The sequence below is a fragment of the Peromyscus leucopus genome, chromosome 22 (assembly GCF_004664715.2).
Source record: "Peromyscus leucopus breed LL Stock chromosome 22, UCI_PerLeu_2.1, whole genome shotgun sequence".
NCBI classification, from domain to species: Eukaryota; Metazoa; Chordata; class Mammalia; order Rodentia; family Cricetidae; genus Peromyscus; species Peromyscus leucopus.
Genome location: NC_051081.1, coordinates 2,246,616 through 2,268,031, shown reverse-complemented (window position 1 = coordinate 2,268,031; position 21,416 = coordinate 2,246,616). Strand labels below are relative to the sequence as shown.

The window sequence follows — 21,416 nt, the reverse complement described above, 5'->3', positions numbered from 1 at the left end:
TACAAAATGACATAAAAGTTTTAGATACATTAGTATTACCAATCTGCACTGAAATCCATAATGTGACATCTTGGGGATGAATAAGAAAGGAGGTATTGTGGCTTTAAAAGTGATGTATTTATGTGTCAGATTGACAAGGGGTCAATTGTACTGGCTGGCTTTGTATGTCAACTTGACACAAGCTAGAGTCATCAGAGAGGAAGGAGCCTTAGTGAGGAAATGGTGAGGAATCGCCTCCATGAGATCCAGCTATAAGGCATTTTCTCAATTAGTGATCAATGGGGGAGGGTCCAGTCAACTGTGAATGATGCCATCCCTGAACTGCTGGCCCTCATTCTATAAGAAAGCAGGCTGAACAAGCCAGTAAGCAGCATCCTCCATGGCCTCTCCATCAGCTCCTGCATCCAGGATTCTGCACTGTGTGAGTTCCTCTTCTGACTTCCTCTAACGTGGGAGTATGATCTGGAAGTATAAACCAAATAAACCCTTTTCTCCCTAAATTGCTTTTTGGTCATAGTGTTTTGTTGCAGCAATAGAACCCCAACTAAGACAGCAAGGTCCCTGGCTGGGCCCCCAGTACATGATATGTGCTGTACATAACCTGGGGCCTGGGAAGGTTGTCCCTGAGGCTTTCGCCTGCAGAAGAGAAGAATGGAGACTGAACGGCTGAGCTGTGTCCTCAGTGGCCCTGAGCCTGCATCTGTTGCATCTGCAGGATATGCCTAAGAATGCACTGCATTTCCTCATCCCTGAGGTAAGATGGTATGGGACACAGCCAGAGCTGAGAGAATGAGAGAAAAGAGAGAAGCAAGGAGGGAGGAAGAGAAGGAGACACCTAGAGCTGGTCAGCCAGCCACCAGCCTGCCAGCCACCAGCCAGCCAGCCACCAGCCTGCCAGCCACCGAGGAAGAGTGAAAAGAGGGCATACAGAATGAAAGGTAAAAAGCTCTGACAGCTTAAGTTATAAGAGCGAGTAGGAGAAGCATAAAATAAGGCAGAGCATTCATAACTAATAAGTCTCTTAATGTCATTATGTGGGTGCTAGTTGGTTGCTCAAAAGAAAGCCTGCTACACCTCTTGTGTTCCCAACATGCAGCCATTCTATAATCAGCATTAGCATGTGATTCTACCTGTTATTTTCCAAGTTGAGGTACAAATGAGTAGTCTTGGGAAACTAGATTATGTGATGCAGAAATCCTATCATATCCAGATTGAACATTATTGAGGACTAAGGGGGTCCAGTCCCTCAATAGTTCCCTCCCAGATTCCTGAAATAATCTACAACCAGCTGATAATTAATCACTGAAGAAAAGAAATGAATCTATGTACATGAAACTCCTTAGTCCACACACTTGATTATTCTGTGTCAGTTCTCTCTCTACAAGCTTCTGTTTGCCTTTAGCTCCTTTCTTGCCTGATTTCTCTCTATATTCATCTATTGCTCCCTCGAAGTTCTATCTTAATTCTCTGCTCTCAATTCTGCCTCATCTAGGTCCTTTTCCTCTCGTTCTTACCCAGCTAGTACTTCCCCATCTGACTCTTCCTCATCTTCCATCTCATCCATATGTTCTCTCTTTCAAAATCCCCCTTATCCCTCTCTGTTCTGTCTCTCAGTTCTCCACATCCCCCTAATTCTCCCAGGAATCCAGTTATAAATCCAAGCCATAGCAATCCCCTGGTCGAACAAGGTCACCAGGCTTGAATTCTATGGGGACATCAAGGCAGGTAAGAATTTCTCCTCAGGCAGGGACCACCGCAAGGCTTTTCTTTTTACAACCCAAAAATGGGAGTTGTGTAGAAAGAGTAGGAGGTCAAAACTGAGTGCTTAATGACCTGGTTTAGTAGTATTGCAACAAAGGGGATCTAGTGCTTGCTCTATGTTCTCACATTCCTAAAAGTGGTTAGATAAGAAGTTAGGGGGTCTATTAGTAGGGTTGTATAAGAAAGGAGGGTCTCACCTTAAATTATACAAGAAATAAAGCTATCTGCCTGACCTAAGAGACAGGTGTACTTTCATTCAGTCTTGGATGCTTGATAGGTGTTTTATTTAAATACACTGTTAGGAGTCCTTTGGAAGCACACAAGAAAATTTTTTTAGGAACTGGCTAGTGTACTGCTCCATAACTTTCTATCTTCTCATTCCAGGTCGTCACCCTGAACACCTCCTCATCGGTGCTCCTAATTGCTGGTGTTTCAAGTCACAAGCTGGTTTAACCTTTTGATGTCCAGTCCTGTCTCCACCTCCCAAGTGCTGGCATGGTATGTCAGTGCCACCATAGAAAGCTGGGCAAGTGTTAGTGTTTGGATAGCAAGGTGCAGCTGAGAGAGGTGTGAGCAGTCCTAGGTGTGATTCATTGCAATTGCTGGTGCCTGGTGAATATCAGTCAGGTGGTTTGTATTTGAACTGGGTGGACTGGGTACCATTTCAGCGGTGAGGGAGGGGATCACTCCACTGCACATTGTTTAATGACCTTCATATGCTAGAGAGACCCTGTGGGCAGATGGAGAATTGTCTACTGAGTGAGGGACAAGTTCATGGACGACTCTGCAGTCCAGGTGCAAGTTTTTGCTTCAATGCCAATCTCTGCAGGTCTGGGACAGTTGGGAACTACAGAGCTGCATCTTTTTTTTTTTTTTCTTTTTTAAAGCTCGTCAAGCAGCAGTTCCTCCCCAACAGCTGCTCAGGATCTCGACTACAGGGTATTATTATTTTTTAAAAAAATAGATTTATTTATTTAATACGTATTCAACATTCTGCCTTCATGTATGCCTGCACGCCAGGTGAGGGCACCAGATCTCATTATAGATGGCTGTGAGCCATTACGTGGTTGCTGGTAATTGAACTCAGAACCTCTGGAAGAGCCGTCAGTGCTAAAATGTGTAGCCCACAATGGCCTCGAACTCGTGATCCTACTGCCTCCGCCTCCTTCAGCAAATCCTACTGGCAAGCGCCACTACCATGGGCGAACTGCATCTTTTCACTGCACTCTGTCTCTAAGGGAGCTGCCCCTGTCACTCAGGCATCACTAGCCAATCACAGCCTCCAGATGGACTTCCAGTCAGAATGTGGGCGGGTATTTCCGACCCCCTTGGTGAAGGCTCCCGGGGCTCCGCGACTGAGGAAGGGAGACCCTCGTGTTCCGTGTGCTGCGCTGTTACCGGCTGCCGGGAGCTGGGAGGGGAGCGGGGCGAGCTGGGAATCCGCCATGGTGAGCGAGGGGCCGCCGTCCCATGCGGGGAGGAGCCGCGGGAGCCGGTGTGGGGTCCTCCTAGGCTGTGGGAAACAGCCGCCCAACACAGTGAGGTCACACAAGGGCCATGCCACTTCCGGGAGCTGGGCGGGAACCAGCGGATCAAGTAATTATGTGGCGCCCCCCGGGTGCGCAGGCGCAGATCGTGGGAGGCGGGAAACCTGGGGTGGAAACATCCTTGTTGCCAAAGTTATGGTGCAGGACGCTTGTATGCGCTGTTTTTACTGTCTCCAGGGAAGGCAGATTTGCTAACTCTCAGAGCCCTGGTGTCTCTAGTGTCTTCTAGAAGTTCTGCACTTGGCACTGAACATTCAGGTGTAGATAGATCTGTCCGCAGTAATTCTGTGCAGGGTGTGAATTTTGTGCCATTAACACTTTTGCGTGTAGATGACAGGGTGGTCCAGTCACGTGTGTCAGTAAGGCCATTCTTACTGGGTTTCCTGGCCTCCTGTGTCACAATTAACTCCATATTAATTGTGTTTTCATTTCTAAGTTTGTCCCCCTGTTCTGATGATCTCTTAATTCTTTCCCAGACAGTCTAGTCTTCATTGCAGCTGAATGATAAGTTTTAAATTCAGATGGTGTCAGAGTGTGTGCTGTTTATTTACCTAATCTTATGTTGATCATTTTTTCATTCATGATGACCTTTTCATTCATGATTGTCAATTTTCTGTTGTTGGTATGAAAAATTGTTGGACTTTTTACTTCACTGTTGCTGAAATAACATTGAGGCTTCCTGTCTGCAATCCTGGAATTTCTTTACTTTTATTTAGTTCCTTGATTCTTTTTATTACAAATTTATAGCTTTGCCTACAGATATTAGTCACATTTCAAAGTATTTCTGGCTGTTTTATCCATGGTGACATAAAAGTGATATGTGGATATGGTTTTATTTGTTTATTTAATTTTTCAAGATAGGGTTTCTCTGTGTAGCCTTGGTTGTCTTAGAACTTTGTGTAGACTGGGCTGGTCTCGAACCTAGAGATCCACCTGCCTCTGCCTCTGGGATTAATGGTGTGTGCCACTGCTCCTAGCAAGGGTATGTGTTTTTAATTAGTGCTGTTTATTTATTTTATTCTATGTGTGTGACTGTTTTGCTTGCATAAATGTATGTTCATTGTGTGTGTGTTTGGTGCCCACAGAAGGCAGTAGGGGGCATCAGATCCTCTGCAAGGGGATTTAGTGATGATTGTGTGCCACCAGATTAGTGCTGGGACCAAACCCAGGAGTTCTACAAGACAGTAAGTGGTGGTAACTGCTGAACCATCTCTCCAGTCCTAAACTTGACAGATTTTCAAAACTTTGTGTGTGTGCATGCACAAGTATATGCTGAAAAGCAAGCGTTAAGAAAGTTGAGGTTTGCTTAATAATCTGTCTTGGGGGCTGTATGATGACTCAGTAGGTATGCTGGTTAACTTTGGTCAGCTTGACACAAGGTAGAGTCACACTGTTCTGTAGGGACACCTATGGGATATTTGCTTGATTAGTGGTTAATGTAATAGGGTCCAACCCACTGTGGTTGGTGCTACCCTGGGCAGGTGGTCCTGAGTTCTGTAAGGAATCAAACTGAGCAAACCATGTTAGCAGGAGGGCAGTAATCAGCACATCTCCAGGTTGTGATCATATTTGGAGTGCATAAGCCTATTGTATATACAAGTTGGGAAATCTGTTCCTGGTTAGCTCCTCTTTGTTAGGTAGAGCTGGAAGCTTTCTATTTCTATGGAGATTTTTTTTCAATTAATCTCTTAAGTGTGTGGTATGATTTCTCATTGGGAAGGCACGTTAATTCCAAAACAGTTACACCTTCCAGCTTTCAGAACAATATTTTTTTTTAAACATTTATTTACTTATTTATTATGTATACAGTGTTCTGCCTGCATATGTCCCTGCAGGCCAGAAGAGGGCACCAGATCTCATTACAGATGGTTGTGAGCCACCATGTGGTTGCTGGGAATTGAACTCAGGACCTCTGGAAGAGCAGCCAGTGCTCTTAACCCCTGAGCCATCTCTCCAGCCCCCAGAACAATATTTTAAGATAAGGTTTGTTCTGTTGACTCTCTTTGGCTTGGTCCCGGTGTTTAGGCCCACAGGGCAATGACGCTGCTGTCCTCGGGACTCAGCCTCCTCAATTCTTGATTAAAGGTTTGCAGTAGCAAACACTTTTTTTTTCTTTTTCTTTTTTTTTCCTCAGACAGAGTTTCTGTATGTAGCCTGGGCTGTTCTGGAACTCACACTGTAGACCAGGCTGGCCTCAAACTCACAGAGATTCAGTTGCCTGTGTCTCCTGAGTGCTGAGATTAAAGGCGTGTGCCACCACCACCCTGTAAGTAGCACACACTTCTCAAACTACCCACTGGAGTCATGGAATGGGCTGTCCATTGCACTAACAGGGATAGGATTTGTGTGTGGAGCATGGCTTCTCCATTAAGACCAGAATAGAAGGAAGAGTTTATTGTGTATACCACAGGGGAAAATAGACTAGGCCATAGCTAGATTGGAGATTGTTTAAGTCAGTGAGCTGCAGGTGTCTCTGTTATCAAAAAGGACATGATTGGGCAGGTGAGTGCCTTTCTGTGTACTTTCCCAGTATGTATTAATTCATACCACATGAATGAAGGAAAACCAAATTGGTGGGTGTACATTTTGGGGAGGTTAGCCTGAGCCACTGAAATTTCTGATTGGACAACTCTCTCATGGTGGTAACTGCAAATCTGTTTGTCTCACTTCAGTCAGGTGAGAGCATTGAGACACTGGGCATTTGGCTGTGGCTTGTGTGTAGCATACAGTACTCAGCAGCTAACATTTCACACAGGGCAGGGTCATACAGTCTCCTATAATGTGGACTTGAGTTCTGTTCAAGATGATGAGTAAAGATCTATTTGCATTCTTCTTCTTCTTTAAAGATTTATTTATTTATTATGTATATAGTGTTCTGTTTGCATGTATCCCTGTAGTCCAGAAGAGGGAGCCAGATCTTATTACAGATGGTTGTGAATCACCATATGGGTGCTGGGAATTGAACTCAGGACCTCTGGAAGAATAGCCAGTGTTCTTAATCACTGAGCCATCTCTCCAGCCCTTTTTGTATTCTTCTACATGCAGACATCCAGTTTGACCAGTACCATTTGTTGAACATGCTGTTTTCCAGTGTGTATTTCTGGCTTCTTTATCAAAACCCAGGTGTCCATAGGAGTGTGGGTTCATGCCTGGGTCTTCAATTTTATTTCATTGAGGGATGTGGCTGTTTTTATGCCAGTATCATGTGGTTTTTATCACTATACCTCTGTAGTGCAGCATACAGTGTAGAATGGTGAAACCTCCAGCAGTTCTTTTATTGTTCAGAATTGCTTTAGCTATGTTGGGTGTTTTATTTTTCTATCTGAAGTTGAGGATTATCCTTTTGAGTTTGTAAACATTGTGTTGGGATATTGATGGGGATTGCTTTGAGTGTGCAGATTGCTTTTGGTAGGATTGCCATTTTTAGTATGTTAATGCTATCAATCTATGAGTGTGGGTGATCTTTGCATCTTCTCATATCTTCTTCAGTTTCTTTCTTCAAAGGCTTGAAGTTTTATCATAAAAGCCTTTCACTTGCTTGGTTTGAGTTACCCCAAGACATTTTATATAATTTGAAGCAGTTTTGAAAGGTGTCCTTTCCCCGTTTTCTTTCTTAGTTCCTTTGTCATTTGTATATATGAGAGCTGTTTATTTTTGTGAGAAAATTCTATATCCAACTACTTTTCTGAAAGTGTTTATCAGCCATAGTATTTCCTCTGTGGAATTTTTTTTGGCCCACTTACATACACTATGACATCATCTATAAATAAATATACTTTGACTTCTTCCTTCCCAATTTGTATCCCCTAGATCTCCTTCAGTTGTATTACTGCTTTAACTAAGACTTCCAGATCTATATTGAATAGATATGGTGAGAGTCGACAGCCTTGTCTTGTTCCTGATTTTAGGTGATTCACTTTGAGTTTCTCTCCATTTAATTTGATGATGGCTATAGGCTTGCTGGAAATTGCCTTTATTCTGTTTAGGTATGTTCCTTGTATCCCTTATCACTGCAGGACTTTTATTATGAAGTTGGATTTTTTATTTTTTTTTTTTTCGAGACAGGGTTTCTCTGTGTAGCTTTGCGCCTTTTCCTGGAACTCACAGAGATTCGCCTGCCTCTGCCTCCCGAGTGCTGGGATTAAAGGTGTGCGCCACCACCGCCCGGCTAAAGTTGGATTTTTGTCAAAGGCCTTTTCTAATGAGATGATCCTGACTCAATTGTTTTCTCTTAATCATTAACCTAAGCCATAGTCTGTATGCTCCTCAATAGAAACTCGTGTTCTATCAGTGTGACACTTCCTTGTTTCATTTTTTTTATCCTCTACAGCCTCTGCTGTATCAGAGGCAGAGGCAGCATTTTATCCTATCTTTACCTGTGTTAATTTTTCCACTAAACTGACCTCCATCACAATCCCTTACAATATTTATTAAAGACCCTCAATCATCAAAATCCCATTTAAACTAACACTATTGTTGTATAAAATCATTGCTTCAGTTAAACAGTACAGCTTAGGAGGAAGTCATCTTCATAATACTCCACAGGTAAAAATGCCCAGTACAACAGGATCTTTCCAAGAGATGATCATACTACATTAAGGCAGTGGGGACCCCCACACCCACTCACACCATGCCAGATTCCAGAGAACAATGGCAGTGGCAGCATACAAAGACACAGCAGCGGAAAGAAACATCCTCGGGCTGAGGCTCTCAGGGCCTTGCATATCTGAGATTCACCCATCAGAGTTTTATATCCTGGGGGGCCGATCCCTCGAAATCAGTTGCCATCTGTTGCTCCTCTGACATGGCGACTGGCAATCCCCCAACAGAATAACAGTTTGTCTCACATCAGCTATTCCATCAACTATCTCACTGTTTTATTTTGTTGAGTCCAAAGTTCTGGAGATTGCTTGTGCCAGTCTCTAATGAACTCAGCAGTTTGGCTTTCTTTATGAAGGGCCAGTCCAGCTGCTGTAGCAGTGGCAGCCAGTGCAGCAATGCCCATAACTACTGCAATAATCAGTCTAAGCATTCAATGTGTTCTTCTTAATATTCTTTCAGTGAGCTTCTGCACTATGGTCATCACAGGTGAGTCTTGCCATGTCCTTGACGACTTCACTGGCATCCAGACTGCTGGCCTTGCTCTAAGAATGTAGAAACTTTCTGAGGTTACATTAGAGATATACTAGAATTAACACAGGTATGAAGGGTACAGTGTTCACAAGTGATGTTGTAATTATTAGGGTGCCATTGTACAAGCCCCTTCAGTAGCTAATAAGGTAATGGTACACATACTATAAAAGGATGGCTTTGATTTAGTCTAAATGACAAAGTTTCATCCTTAATGTTTAACTCTCCTTCCCACCCTTTAAGAGGGTGGAAGGTACTTGCTAATTCCTTCAAGTTAGTGAACTGAATTGCCAAATTGTAGGAGAGGACTTGACATTCCAACTCCATGCGATTGAACAGGTTCATTAACAGCAGAGCTAATTTCTACAGTTGTATTTGAACTATATTTGTGTCATCTTAATAATGAGTGAGAATGTTTTCCTTGAGGGGAGCCATAAGGGCTCCAATCAATGACATCTGCATGGGAGATACTAATTAGCACCTGAGATTTTTTACCTTTACATGGTTGCCCATGTATCCAGTCAGATTCCTTGTTGGAAACCTACATCTCTCAAACAATAGATTTGTGGAACAAGAGTAGCATTAATCTCCTGTCTTCTAAAACCAGATGCATGAAGAATATAAAACTTATTATGATAATCTTGGGTAGTATTAGGAACATAGGCCCAATATGTATAGTTGGCCCTGTTACCTGTCTAGTTACCACAGATAGCAGAGCAAGGAACAGGTTTGTAGCACCCTGAGGCTTCTGAGCCAGTGGAACTACTGCCTTCTCTTTGTCACACAAATTCTTAAGCTGTGCCCAGGTGGGAGGCTCAGCCATCCACTGCAAAGGTTTTTTGTACCCGGCCCCCCCAGAGGTATGTCATTCATCTCAGCAGCCAAAGTGTCTGAGAAATTCCTCTTGCTCATGCTGGACTTTCTCAATTTTGCCTGGATCCACAACCTTTTGTCTCCTGAAAAAACATAGGTTTGACCCCATTGTAACCCTTTCCCTGGCTTTCATTTTGATGTTAAAACATCTTTATAATACACAGGCTGACTCAGTTCAGCAGTCCCTCCCTTAGTCCTCCCCCAGCCCCAGTCTTTCAGCAGCTGTCGTCTCTGTGTCATTAGTTTAAATAATTTAAAGTTAATGAGGCATTGTGCAGTCTATCTTGGGGGGTCCGTATATCCTCCTTCTGTTTAAAAAGCATCTCCTTTAGTGTGTGATTAGATCTTTTAACAATTGATGGACCTGCCGGATTATATAGTAACCTTGTAATGTGTTTTATGTTGTGTCAGGAGAAAAATTGTTTTATTTTACTGGAAACATAAATTGGGCATTATCAGTTTTAATTTGTTTAATATGTCCATTACTGCCATTTTTTCTAATAAATGTGTAATTATAGAATCAGCCTTTTTAGGACTTAAGGTAATAGAAGCCCATTGAAATCTAGAGTATCAATTGTATGATGAATAAATTTGAAGTTTGTAAATTTTGTTAAGTGAAATACATCCATTTGTCAATTTTATTATTTTTATTATTATTTGTGTGTGTGTATACCTCAAGGATTAGTTCCTGCAGGTAATGGAATTTGATTATACAAAGAACATGTAGGATAGTTTTTTTTCTTTTAAATTAATTTCCTTATCTTGTTGCTAGGTAATTGAAATTGTTTTTTTTTAAGCCTTGGCTATTAACGTTTTTTTTAAATGAAGTTCAGAAGCTTCCAACACATTTCCTATCAGTAGTTGATCAATGTTTAAATTTCCTTTTCTAATTGTCTAGCAACCCAGTGTGAGACCTAATATGAGTGATATATGGTGGATAATTTCTCACCAGGATTGATTGTTGTAGTTTCAAGAATAGCAAAGTCAATTCTGAATTATCAGCAGTAAGTTTAGCAGTTTCTATATACAATACAACCCTTTCAGCATATAGAGAATTAGTAAGTATATTAAGAGATTTATAAAGTCTAATAAAACTATCAGAATGGCATAGTTTTTCATGATTTCTGAACTGAACTTTGAATTTCTTTACTGATCTTTCCTGCTTTATACCTGGCCATTCCTAACTTATGTGTGTCAGTATAAAGTGAAGAGCCCCAGAAATAGTGCTCTTTTCACTACGCAAAGATTCCATTCATTTTTTTTAAAAAGATTTATTTATTATGTATACAGCATATATGACTGCAGGCCAGAAGAGGGCACCAGATCCCATTACAGATGGTTGTGAGCCACCATGTGGTTGCTGGGAATTGAATTTAGGTCCTCTGGAAGAGCAGTCCGTGCTCTTAACCTCTGAGCCATCTCTCCAGCCCCTCAATTTTTTTTATAAACTGAGGTCACTTACTTTTTGGACATTTATTGTTAATTTTGCCCAAGAAATTACTACAAACTCATTGTCAATCATCATTAGTCACCCATAATTGTATAATTTCAGCACTAGAATAGGGTACTGCATACTCAGCTGGATTCATTTCTCAGAATTTATGAAGTCTTATTATTTCCCTTATAATTAATTTACAAACCTTTTCTATACAGGTTTTTAACATTTTACTCTGATTGTGAGCTAGGAAGATTCATTTAAAAATAGTATCTTCCCTTGTATAATAAGTCCACTAGGGGAGTGAGTGGAAGGTAAAATTACTAAAATACATTCAGTTGTGAGATCTACTCGATCCACAAAGGCATTTTGTAATTTTTGTTTTACTTGGGCCATTTTTATTTTCAGCTTTAGCTGTTAATTGTGTTATCTAAGTCACCTTGTAAAATTTGAAACAAATTACATAATTCTTGAATAGATAAAGTAATTTCAGGCTGTAAAGATCCCATAGGTTGATTTATCTTATAGTTCTCAGGATGTCTGCAGGAGGATACTGCTATGTATTTGTTTGAGTTATCACGGCATATTCCTGAGCCTGTACAGTTAAGTCTAGGCCTTCACAACCACACTATCTAATAAGCTAACAACCTGCTCTGTTTCAGGATGTAACGTGTTCTGTACTTTTTTTTTTTTTTTTTTTTTTTTTTTTTTTTTTTTTTATAGAATTTAACCAAGAATTTTCAGAGAGCAATTTAAAGAGCAGAGCCAAATCTGCATAACAGACAAGAGCATACCCAATAATATAGTTTAAAATCATGAATTTGTTCTTTGAGTTCACTTACTGTGAAAATTAAACATTCATTTAAACATTAGACAATCAAGAGAAGAGAACTTCTTACACACAATGAGTGACTGATATCTCTGCAAATTTAAACAGCATTGGCTTAGGACTTAGTACTTAGTGCTGGGTTTTTAAGGTGTGTTCCACCACCTCCCTGCTCAATATTTTTTAAAGATTATTTATTTATTATGTATACAGTGTTCTGTTTGCATGTATTCCTGCAGGCCAGAAGAGGGAGCCAGATCTCATTACAGATGGTTGTGAGCTACCATGTGGGTGCTGGGAATTGAACTCAGGACCTCTGAAAGAACAGCCAGTGTTCTTAACCTCTGAGCCATGTCTCCAGCACCTCAATTGTTGTTGTTTTTTTTTTTCCCTAGAAGTTGGGTTTGTTTTAATTTTTTCTTTCTCCCATGAAGGGGCCATTGATAATGAGTTATTCTCACTATTATAGAAAAATAAAAAACATTTTCGATCAAGGGACCCTTAGTATTGAGTAATTTCCCATCTGAGGCAAAAACAAAACATATTTAAAGCAAAACTAAGCAAACAAACAACAAGAAACTTGTCAGCTCTGGTGGTGCTCTGGCTGCAGCAGGGAAGCCTCCTCCTTTGTCCTTTGTGATTCGGATCTGCAGCTGTGCTCTTCACTGGCTCTTTATCAGAAGGAGCCTTTTCACCTCCTCTGTTTTTACTGGGAAGCGGCTTTTTTAAAAAAATTTTTTGTTTATGGGACCTTTTAATTTTTAGGCCTTGATTCAATATTCCCCTCCCCCTTTTAAATTTTCTTCCCTCTTCTCTTGGGAAGGTTTCCTTTTTATTTTCTTTCTTTACCCTTTCTTTACTGTGAAGTGTGGTGATATTGTGTTCCCCAAAATATTGTGTACCCTAATAAACTTATCTGGGGTCAGAGAACAGAACAGCCACCAAATAGACATAGAGGCCAGAAAATGGTGGCACACACGCCTTTAATCCTATCACTTGGGAGGTAGAGATCCATCCGGATCTATCTGAGTTCAAAGCCCTTAGGAGGAAGCTTTTGGAGGAATTTAGTCTCACCACATTCCTTTGTTTTTTTGAAAGTGAGCAGCCCCCTTCCTTCTCATTTATGCACACCATACCTGCATTAGAGACTCCCTCTTTTTTTTTTTTTTTTTTTTTTGGTTTTGGTTTTGGTTTTTTGAGACAGGGTTTCTCTGTGACAGTCCTGGCTGTCCTGGAATTCACTTTGCAGACCAGACTGACCTCAACTCAGAGATCTGCCTGCCTCTGCCTCCTGAGTGCTGGGACTACAGGCGTGTGCTACCAAGCCCGACTCTGTTCTTAACTAATGTAAAGTAAAGGAGAAGCAATTGCTTTTTCTTGCCAATCCATATTTCTTGCCTGATTATTTTTATGTTTATATTTTTGGCAAATTGAATCAGGTTTTGGTACATGTCAGGCATTTGCAACTGTGCTGAACTTTACCCATGTCATGACTTTTGAACTTTGGCATTAGTGTCATTTTTCAGAGCAAAAATGCATTCATTCATGAAATTAATAGTGATCTCCTAAATCACTGGATTGTCTATGTGTAATATCGTCCCTACCTTTGTGTATATTTTTACACTTTTGTATTGTTTTCAAATGTGTGGTCTTATCTGTTGACCCATCTGTATATACTACCACCCTTTTTGTGTTTGTTTTACTGGTTTAGGATCAGTATTTACTTTACTAATGTTCTTGAGAACTCATTGATCTGTCAGACAGCAACTTAATAAAAATGCATTGCTTCCTGGGAATTATTAGCCTTACAGTTCAATAGACAAATATAGAACTGGTGTGAATGTTTAACTCTAGGGAGAAATTTGAGTGAGGCCGGAGTGCTTTCTGTTTTTTAGTTTGAGACAGGGTCTCACTATGTACCTTTGGCTGTCCTGACACTCTCTAGATAACCAGGCAGGCTTGGAAATCTCAGGGTTTCACCTGTCTCTGCCTCCCATGGTTTGGGATTTGAGATGTGCACCACCATACCCTTATTGTCTATCCTTTCTTGACATAATAACTTTGATAAAATTCTGCTGATGTATACTAAATAGTGTTACTTAGGTTGCATGTCTCTCTGTATACATTACTAGACACTTCTCCTGATGTGCCGTATTCTATTGTTTAGGCACTGGAATGAAAGGTGTCATTCTCTTTTTATGTTTCTTTTCAAAATGAGTTGGTGACTGCATTTGATATTTACTGACCAATGTCATTGACTGTTTTGAGCACACAAAATTATATAAATATATTCTCAATGAAGTGTATATTTGCAATTCAGTCTTATCATTTCAATTAAGAACATATATATGGGATATTTTAGGATGCTGTGACCTATGAGGATGTGCATGTGAACTTCACTCATGAAGAGTGGGCTTTGCTGGATCCTTCCCAGAAGAGTCTCTACAAAGATGTGATGCTGGAAACCTACTGGAACCTCACTTGTATAGGTAAGAATGTGAGCTTTCTGTCACTTTTTAACTTAAGGGGACAAGCTTTTTTCTTTGGATTGGTGATCTTCTATGATTTTGCATATGAAAGGAGGAGAATCTGGTGAATAAATCAGGCATGGTAGTAAGTTTCATGAAAGATAGTAATTTCAAGTGTGCCTAATTTCCAGTAATATATCACATACATTTTCTGGTACTGTATTTTAGGTTACAAGTGGGAAGACCATAATATTGAAGAACATTGTCAGTGCTGTAGAAGAAATGGAAGGTAATTTTCATGTGCAAGCTTGTATATATGTATTTCTGTGATAAATATCAGATCCCTGGTTGCTGGCTTCCTCCATCACTGATGCAGTATGTCAAATCAAACCAAATTACTAAATCCAGATTTAATAAACAGAGCATAGCAAATCAGTGCACTTTTTGGGGCTCTCAGGAAGTCAGGAGACAGAACAGGAGAGCACCCATGGCAGATCTATGGGCCAGGTCTTAAATAGCCAGTAGGCATGGGCATGGTCCCAGACATCTCTGGGGGGAGGAGCTGCCAGTAGTGGGCTTTCCAGAATGGGACCCCCTGAGCTGGAGATTGGAAACTCACAACGTTTTTGGGTGTATATGGGTGCAGGTTAAAGTCTATCTATTTCCTGTTTGCATGGAATGATGTGGGGAGGTTGGAGTTGGGATTATGGGTGGAGCAGCATTTGAATAGCTGCCATCCAGGAGACCTCAGGAATCTGTTTTTTTTCCCCATTTTTCCAGACATGGTTTCTCTTTGTAGCTTTGCTTTGAATTCACAGAGATCCGCCTGCCTCTGCCTTCTGTGTGCTGGGATTAAAGGTGTGTGCCACCACCTCCAGGCACAGGAATCTGTTCTTGAGGAGACAGAATCCAGGGTACTAGGAGAAAAAAAATAGATTATTATCACTGGTCCTCTGAATGGGGCTACCCATTGGTAGTAGGAAGACTGCCAGAAAGAATGGAACTGAGAAGTGTCCTGGTTGTACAAAAGGGTGAATGAGTGAGACATGAGCGCAGATATGCCCTTAATTGGGACATCTTGGAAATCTAGGTTTTAGTTGCTGGTTAGGTGCCCACTTGTGCCTAGAGAGGTGGTACCAGCAGTGAAGTGCCAGGAGCTTGGGGAAATGGCATGCCAAATCTAGGGATGATGTGTTCCAGGAGTGCTGGATCCATAGCATCTGCTGTTTCCCTGGAATTTGCGAGAACATTCATCCTGTGAATGTGTCATAAGACTTAAGAGATATGGAGCTTTTTATAAGTGGGCATGTGGGTGAAATCAACCTGTTATTATTCTCTCAGTTGGTGCCCTTGCTTGGTTTGCATCTTCAGAGCTGTTGCAGTGGCTGGTGTATGTGGAGGGCCCCTGCTGGTTTGGCCTTGGCCCAGGAAGGAAGAGTGAACCTACAGAATATGCTCAAAATGGGTGGGGTCAAATTAGACTCTGGAAAGTAATAATAGTTTCCATCAGGCCAGACTTCTTTACAAAGTATCAGAACCCTTTTCCCAGGAACGTTCAGGTGTATGTAAAACTACTGGAACATTTTATATCTTGGTGTCATGGTAAAAAGCTATGGCCTTGGGTTAAAAGGCATGAATATTTTCAAGTCTAAATTCACTGAACAAAGGAGGTTGTGTGAGTGAAGGAGGAGGGAGTGAACATGTCTGCAGGGTTCTAGATCCTCTCTAATGCTAACCTAGCTCTAAAAGCTGGAGCAGTAAAATCCACAGAAATTTAAGGACCCCTGAAAACTGTTTGTAATCAATGCTTTATGAGTTTGTCAAAACTGCATTCATCAAAGCTAAAACTTTGAACCTCCGAAGTTATATCTGAAACCATTTCCTGTACCATGGAGTTTGTGAATGAAGCACAGCTGTCTGTATTTTAATAGGAAACTTACTAATGAACTACCAATGTGCTTGTAGCCTTGGGATTGGGGGTGCTGTTAAAGTGGCAAATCTATTAGAACCCTAGTCATCAACACCATCAGATCTGAGAAGGATACACAAATGAGCAGGAGTGAGCCAGCTTTCCAGTTACCCAGGCAGTCCCAAGTTTCTCCATAGTCACTGGAGAATAAGTCCCAGAGTAGCATTTCTTTAGATTCCAAGCGCAGAGGCACTGAGAGATTTTTTGTGGAGTAGAAATTTGGGTAGATCAGCCTACCTGTCTTGGCAGAGTGGGACAGTTGTTCCCCCATTGCTCCACTTATTCATAGTCTGGATATGATCTCAGGAGCAGTTTAAGGTGTAAAGCAGCTTTTCACTGTGTGGCTGGCTTTGTTACATTTGAGGCAAGCTTCCAGGTGGAATATCTTCTGTGGCCATCCATCTTCTTGGAGAAGATGCAGGATGCTTCCAGGAGTTGGCATGTCTCTCATAAAAAGCTTTTATATTAAGTGCCATATTCTCAGATCTCTAAGGATGTTTGAGAATGTTAGGTGTATCTAAATTAGACAAATGTTGTTTAGGCTTAAATTTGAAGGCATATGTAAGTTAAGTCTGGACATACAGTTTACCCAATTAGTTACAGCTTACCAGTGTTAGTAAGAGCAAGAAGATTCAGGCTGTAGTTTTTAGTGGACAGGTGGTGATGAGGTTGGTGGACATGGTGGTGTTGGTGATGGCAGTGGTGGTGGTGTTGGTGGAGGCAGCTCTGGTGGGAGGGATGAAAGGAGGAAGGACCAAACAGAACAAACTGCCTGAAAACATTTATAGTTCAGGGTGTGAGAGCAGACAGGAACAGAGAGAACAGACAGGAACAGGACAGGAATTATCAAACAGAAATATATCTTAACCCAAATTCTATTGGAGACCTAATGTCTCCTTGGTGGGCCCAGTCCAAGAGGTTACCTTTACTAAAGATGGTGGTGAAGTATCTTTAACCTTAATCAAAATGGTGGCTGGCTGCATGGTCACTCTTCGTAAAGATGGCTGTGAAGTCATTGACCACTCTCTCTGACCTTAGCCAAAATGGCGCCTGTCCAGGTGGCTGGCTGCCTGTAATTAGAGTAGTGGCAGACCACGTGATGTTCTCCAGCACAGTTTCAATCTGGAGTCACAAGCCTTATAGGTTTCAAAACATCCAATTAGCAAGACACATTCAGGACACATAAACTTGGGCATTCAAAATCTATCAGAAACACATGTGTGGCCACACCATTCATACATTTCCACCAACACCTTTAAGGACAAGACAAGCAAACCATGACACAATAGATGTCACAGTTTAATCACAGCCATGTGAGAGGCATGTTGTAGGACTGTCCATGCACTTCCTGCCATGCCTTCCATTTATCGTATAAGGTATACACATTGATGAGAAGACTGGGTGTGTCCAAGACCTTTTATAAGCAAAGCTTCCATATTAAAGGTAGTGTTCCTCATTTTCTTGTAGTGAGTGATTTAGCATAGTTTACTGAGAGGAGCACTGTTTGATTGACTTGGAGATTTTGAAGCATGAATCTCTATTCTACATCTGTATGACACATAAAACATTCCTTTATGGAAATGCAATATGAAAACCTCTGTTATCTTCCTTTAGCAGGTGTGTCATCTGTCACTCTGGACACAATCCATGTGCACATAAATGTTGTGGAAAGAAGCATTGTACTTCTGTCTCTCTCAGAACAACTGGAAGATATGTGGTAGTCCCCACTATGAGAAGACATGATGACTGTGATACAAGTTTACAATTAACTGGTTTTCCAACTTCAGTGGGAATTCATCAACAAGCTCTCATTGGAGAAAATGAGTACCAGGAATATGGAAATTCATCTCTCTCTTCTGGTTCACTGTGCACATGTAGTGTGACCCACAGTATAAGAAAATGTTATAAATGCAATCAGTGTGGTCTAACTCTGAGTTCTTCACGTTCTCTTCAAAGACGTGAAAAACCTCATGTGTTAAGAAAAAATAATAAATGTGAGTCATCTACTAAAGGCTTTAGCCGTTACAGACATCTTCAAACACACCAAACACCCAATAATGAAAAGAATCTCTATGAATATAATCAATGTGATTTAGTCTTTAGATGTGATTGCTCTTTAAAACACCAAAGAACTCATTTGGAAGGAAAGCCCTGTGAGTATAATCAAAGATATAAAGGCTTTGCTTGTCACAGTCTTCATCAAATACACAGAATTCAAACTAGGGAGAAAAGGTATGAATCTCAGCAATGTGATAAATCCTTTGCATATCCCATAATACATAATAGAAGTTACACTGGAGAGAAACCCTATGAATGTAATCAATGTGGTAAAGCCTTTCCAGAGAAGAGAAGCCTTCACAGTCATGAAAGATTTCATACTGAAGAGAAAGCCTATAAATGTAATGAATGTGGTAAAGCCTTTAGAGGGAAGAATAGTCTTCTCAGTCATGAAAGAATTCATAAAGAAAAGAAACCCTATGAATGTCATGAATGTGGTAAAGCATTTGCATATAATAGTCAGCTTCTCAGTCACTTAAAACGTCATACTGGAGAGAAATCTCATGAATGTAATCAATGTGGGAAAGCATTTGCACAGATGCGTGATCTTCACAGACATGAAAGAATTCATACTGGAGAGAAACCCTATCAATGTCATGAATGTGGTAAAGCCTTTGCACGAAAGAGGTATCTTCTCAGTCATGAAAGAATTCATACTGGACAAAAACCTTATGCATGTAATCAATGTGGTAAAGCCTTTCCATATAATAGTCGTCTTCTCACTCACTTAAAAACTCATACCGGAGAGAAACCCTATGAATGTAATGAATGTGGCAAACCCTTTGCACAGAAGAGTCATCTTCTTGGTCATGAAAGAATTCATTCTATAGAGAAACCTTATGCATGTAATCACTGTGGTAAAGCCTTTCCATATAATAGTCGCCTTCTCACTCACTTAAAAACTCATACCGGAGAGAAACCCTATGAATGTAATGAATGTGGCAAATCCTTTGCACAGAAGAGTCATCTTCTCAGTCATGAAAGAATTCATACTGGAGAGAAACCCTATGAATGTAATCAATGTGGTAAAGCCTTTGCAGAGAAGAGTCATCTTCTCAGTCATGAAAGAATTCATAATGGTGAGAAACCCTATGAATGTAATCAATGTGGTAAAGCCTTTGCACAGAAGAGTCATCTTCATAGACATGAAAGTCTTCATACTGGAGAGAAACCCTATGAATGTAATCAATGTGGTAAAGCCTTTGCACGGAAGAGTAGTCTTCAAAGACATGAAAGAATTCATAAAGGAGAGAAACCCTATGAATGTATTCAATGTGGTAAAGCCTTTGCAGAGAAGAGAAATCTTCAAAGACATGAAATAATTCATAGTGGAGAGAAACCCCATGAATGTAATCAATCTGTTTAAGCCTTTGCAGAGAAGAGTCATCTTCACAGTCACGAAAGAATTCATAATGGTGAGAAGTCCTATAAATGTAATCAATGTGGTAAAGCCTTTTCACAGATGAGTCATCTTTACAGTCATGAAAGAATTCATAATGGTAAGGAACATTATGAATGTAATCAATGTGGTAAAGTCTTTGCACAGAAGAATCATCTTCATAGACATGAAAGTCTTCATACTGGAGAGAAACCCTATGAATGTAATCAATGTGGTAAAGCCTTGCAGAGAAGAAAAATCTTTGCAGACATGAAATAATTGATAGTGGGGAGAAACCCTATGAATGTAATCATTGTGGTAAAACCTTTGCACAAAAGAGTCATTGTTGATGTAAACAACCGTCTTATTAAATAAGAAACACAGAACAAATGCAAAGAAGAAAGCCAAGAGGTCAGAGCTAAGACCTAAAACCTTACCCTTCCTCCTATGGTGGTCCTACCTCTCTGAACCAGAGCTACTTCCAGTGTGAAAGTCTTTATATAGACTTTCAGTTCTGCCTTCTCATTGGTTGTAAACCCAACCACATGACTGCCTCGTCAATGCCTGTGTGTATAGACCTCCAGGTCTTCTATGGTTGGTATTGAGATTAAAGGCGTGTGTATCCAATGCTGGCTGTGTCCCTGAACACACAGAGTCTTACCTAGCTCTGCCTACCAAGTGCTGGGATTCCGAGTGTACGCCACCTATGACTTGCTAATAGCTCTGACCCCCGGGCAACTTCATTTATTAACATACAAATAACATTTTAATGCAAATAAAATATCACCATATTTCCCCTTTTCTATTTTAATAAAAAGAAAAAAGGAAAAAAGCTTATAACTAATGTAAGAAAAAAAACTATATACAAAAGTACAATAACTATATACAATATATACAAGTAATAAATACCTAAACAATGTCTAGTTCATTTGTATTTGACAAATTCAGAAAAAATAATTCCATTATCTATCCTATTGTATCTAATTCACTTTCTATCCTAATTAATCTTCAACTATACCTAACTAATCTTCAACTCCCTCAGAGACCCAAGAAGGAAATAATATTAGCTAACAAAAATAAAAACAGAAAGTACATGCAAGCAACTTCCAAAAAATTGTGATTTGACAGAAACAGCCAGCTGCTTGGACATTCATCTGTTTCTCCGCAGTGTTGGGGCATCATCTTCAGCCTATAGGCTTAGCATATCTGACAGACTTATTTGTGAAGTAGGATGTACACATGGTCCACAGTTCAACCTCACATTGGGTGAGAGCAGTCTATATACCAGAAACACCTGGATTTCACTAGTGTCATGTCATGATTCAGGATTTTGAATTCTGGAAATTATTGATTTTTTTTGAATTAATCTGTCCATTCTTCTTGGCTATGTGTGTGTGTGGCTTCATCTCAGCATCCTGTTCTCCACATCCCTCTATTAAATGCCATTCTACTATTGAGAAGAGTGAACTTAATTACTCTTCAAGAATAGCTGTTTCAGCTGCTGTTCCATTGCACATCAGAAGCCATCGGCCCACTGCCTGTTCATCTGCCTTCGAAGAAAAGGGCACTGTACCTTTTCCAGATTGCGAAGTCCACTTTAGGGATGGTGCCATATTGTCCTGGCCTCAGAAGATGCCTTTTGATAAAGCCATAACCACACTTGTTTTCGCAAGAATTAGTAGTCCTTTTTTTCATGTCCTGTCTGTGCTGTTTGTCAGCAGTTAATTCGAGGATCCTTTGTTGTCCAGTGGCTAACTTTTGCCACAGTGAAAGTTAACTCCAATTGCAGTTTTTTTTTTAATGAAGTAGATTGGTACTGCCAGGAGTCGACATGTCTCATAGTCATAACAAAAAGAAAATTTTTCTAAGTTATTAAAACATTTTAAATGTCATATTCTGTAGATCTCTGAAAGGTTTGAAGATGACCTGTCTATCTCAAATATATCTGCTCAATCTTGAAAACATACCTAA

The 21,416-nt window shown here is 40.5% G+C and overlaps 1 protein-coding gene across 2 annotated transcripts; it reads left to right on the top strand.

The window, feature by feature from the left end:
- Window positions 1-2,852: 2,852 nt before the first annotated feature.
- LOC114687999 (zinc finger protein 345-like) lies at window positions 2,853-19,877 on the top strand. Of its 2 annotated transcripts, XM_037198197.1 has the most exons (4): window positions 2,853-3,209; window positions 13,935-14,061; window positions 14,269-14,329; window positions 17,627-19,877. In XM_037198197.1, the coding sequence occupies exons 1-4, from the start codon at window positions 2,877-2,879 to the stop codon at window positions 19,431-19,433; spliced, it is 2,328 nt and encodes a 775-aa protein (XP_037054092.1). In that variant the 5' UTR covers window positions 2,853-2,876; the 3' UTR covers window positions 19,434-19,877. The 2 variants fall into 2 exon arrangements, with proteins under 2 accessions (XP_037054092.1, XP_028718455.2); XM_028862622.2 differs by lacking the exon at window positions 17,627-19,877 and having other exon boundaries at window positions 2,863-3,209; window positions 14,269-14,333.
- The last annotated feature ends 1,539 nt before the right edge of the window (window positions 19,878-21,416 follow it).

Excerpts from the sequence above, each read along its gene's own strand:
- LOC114687999 (XM_037198197.1), top strand. The coding sequence starts at position 2,877 with ATGTGTAGCCCACAATGGCCTCGAACTCGTGATCCTACTGCCTCCGCC. Across the intron at positions 3,210-13,934 it reads CGAGCTGGGAATCCGCCATG|GATGCTGTGACCTATGAGGA; the intron begins GTGAGCGAGGGG and ends GGGATATTTTAG. Across the intron at positions 14,062-14,268 it reads CTGGAACCTCACTTGTATAG|GTTACAAGTGGGAAGACCAT; the intron begins GTAAGAATGTGA and ends ACTGTATTTTAG.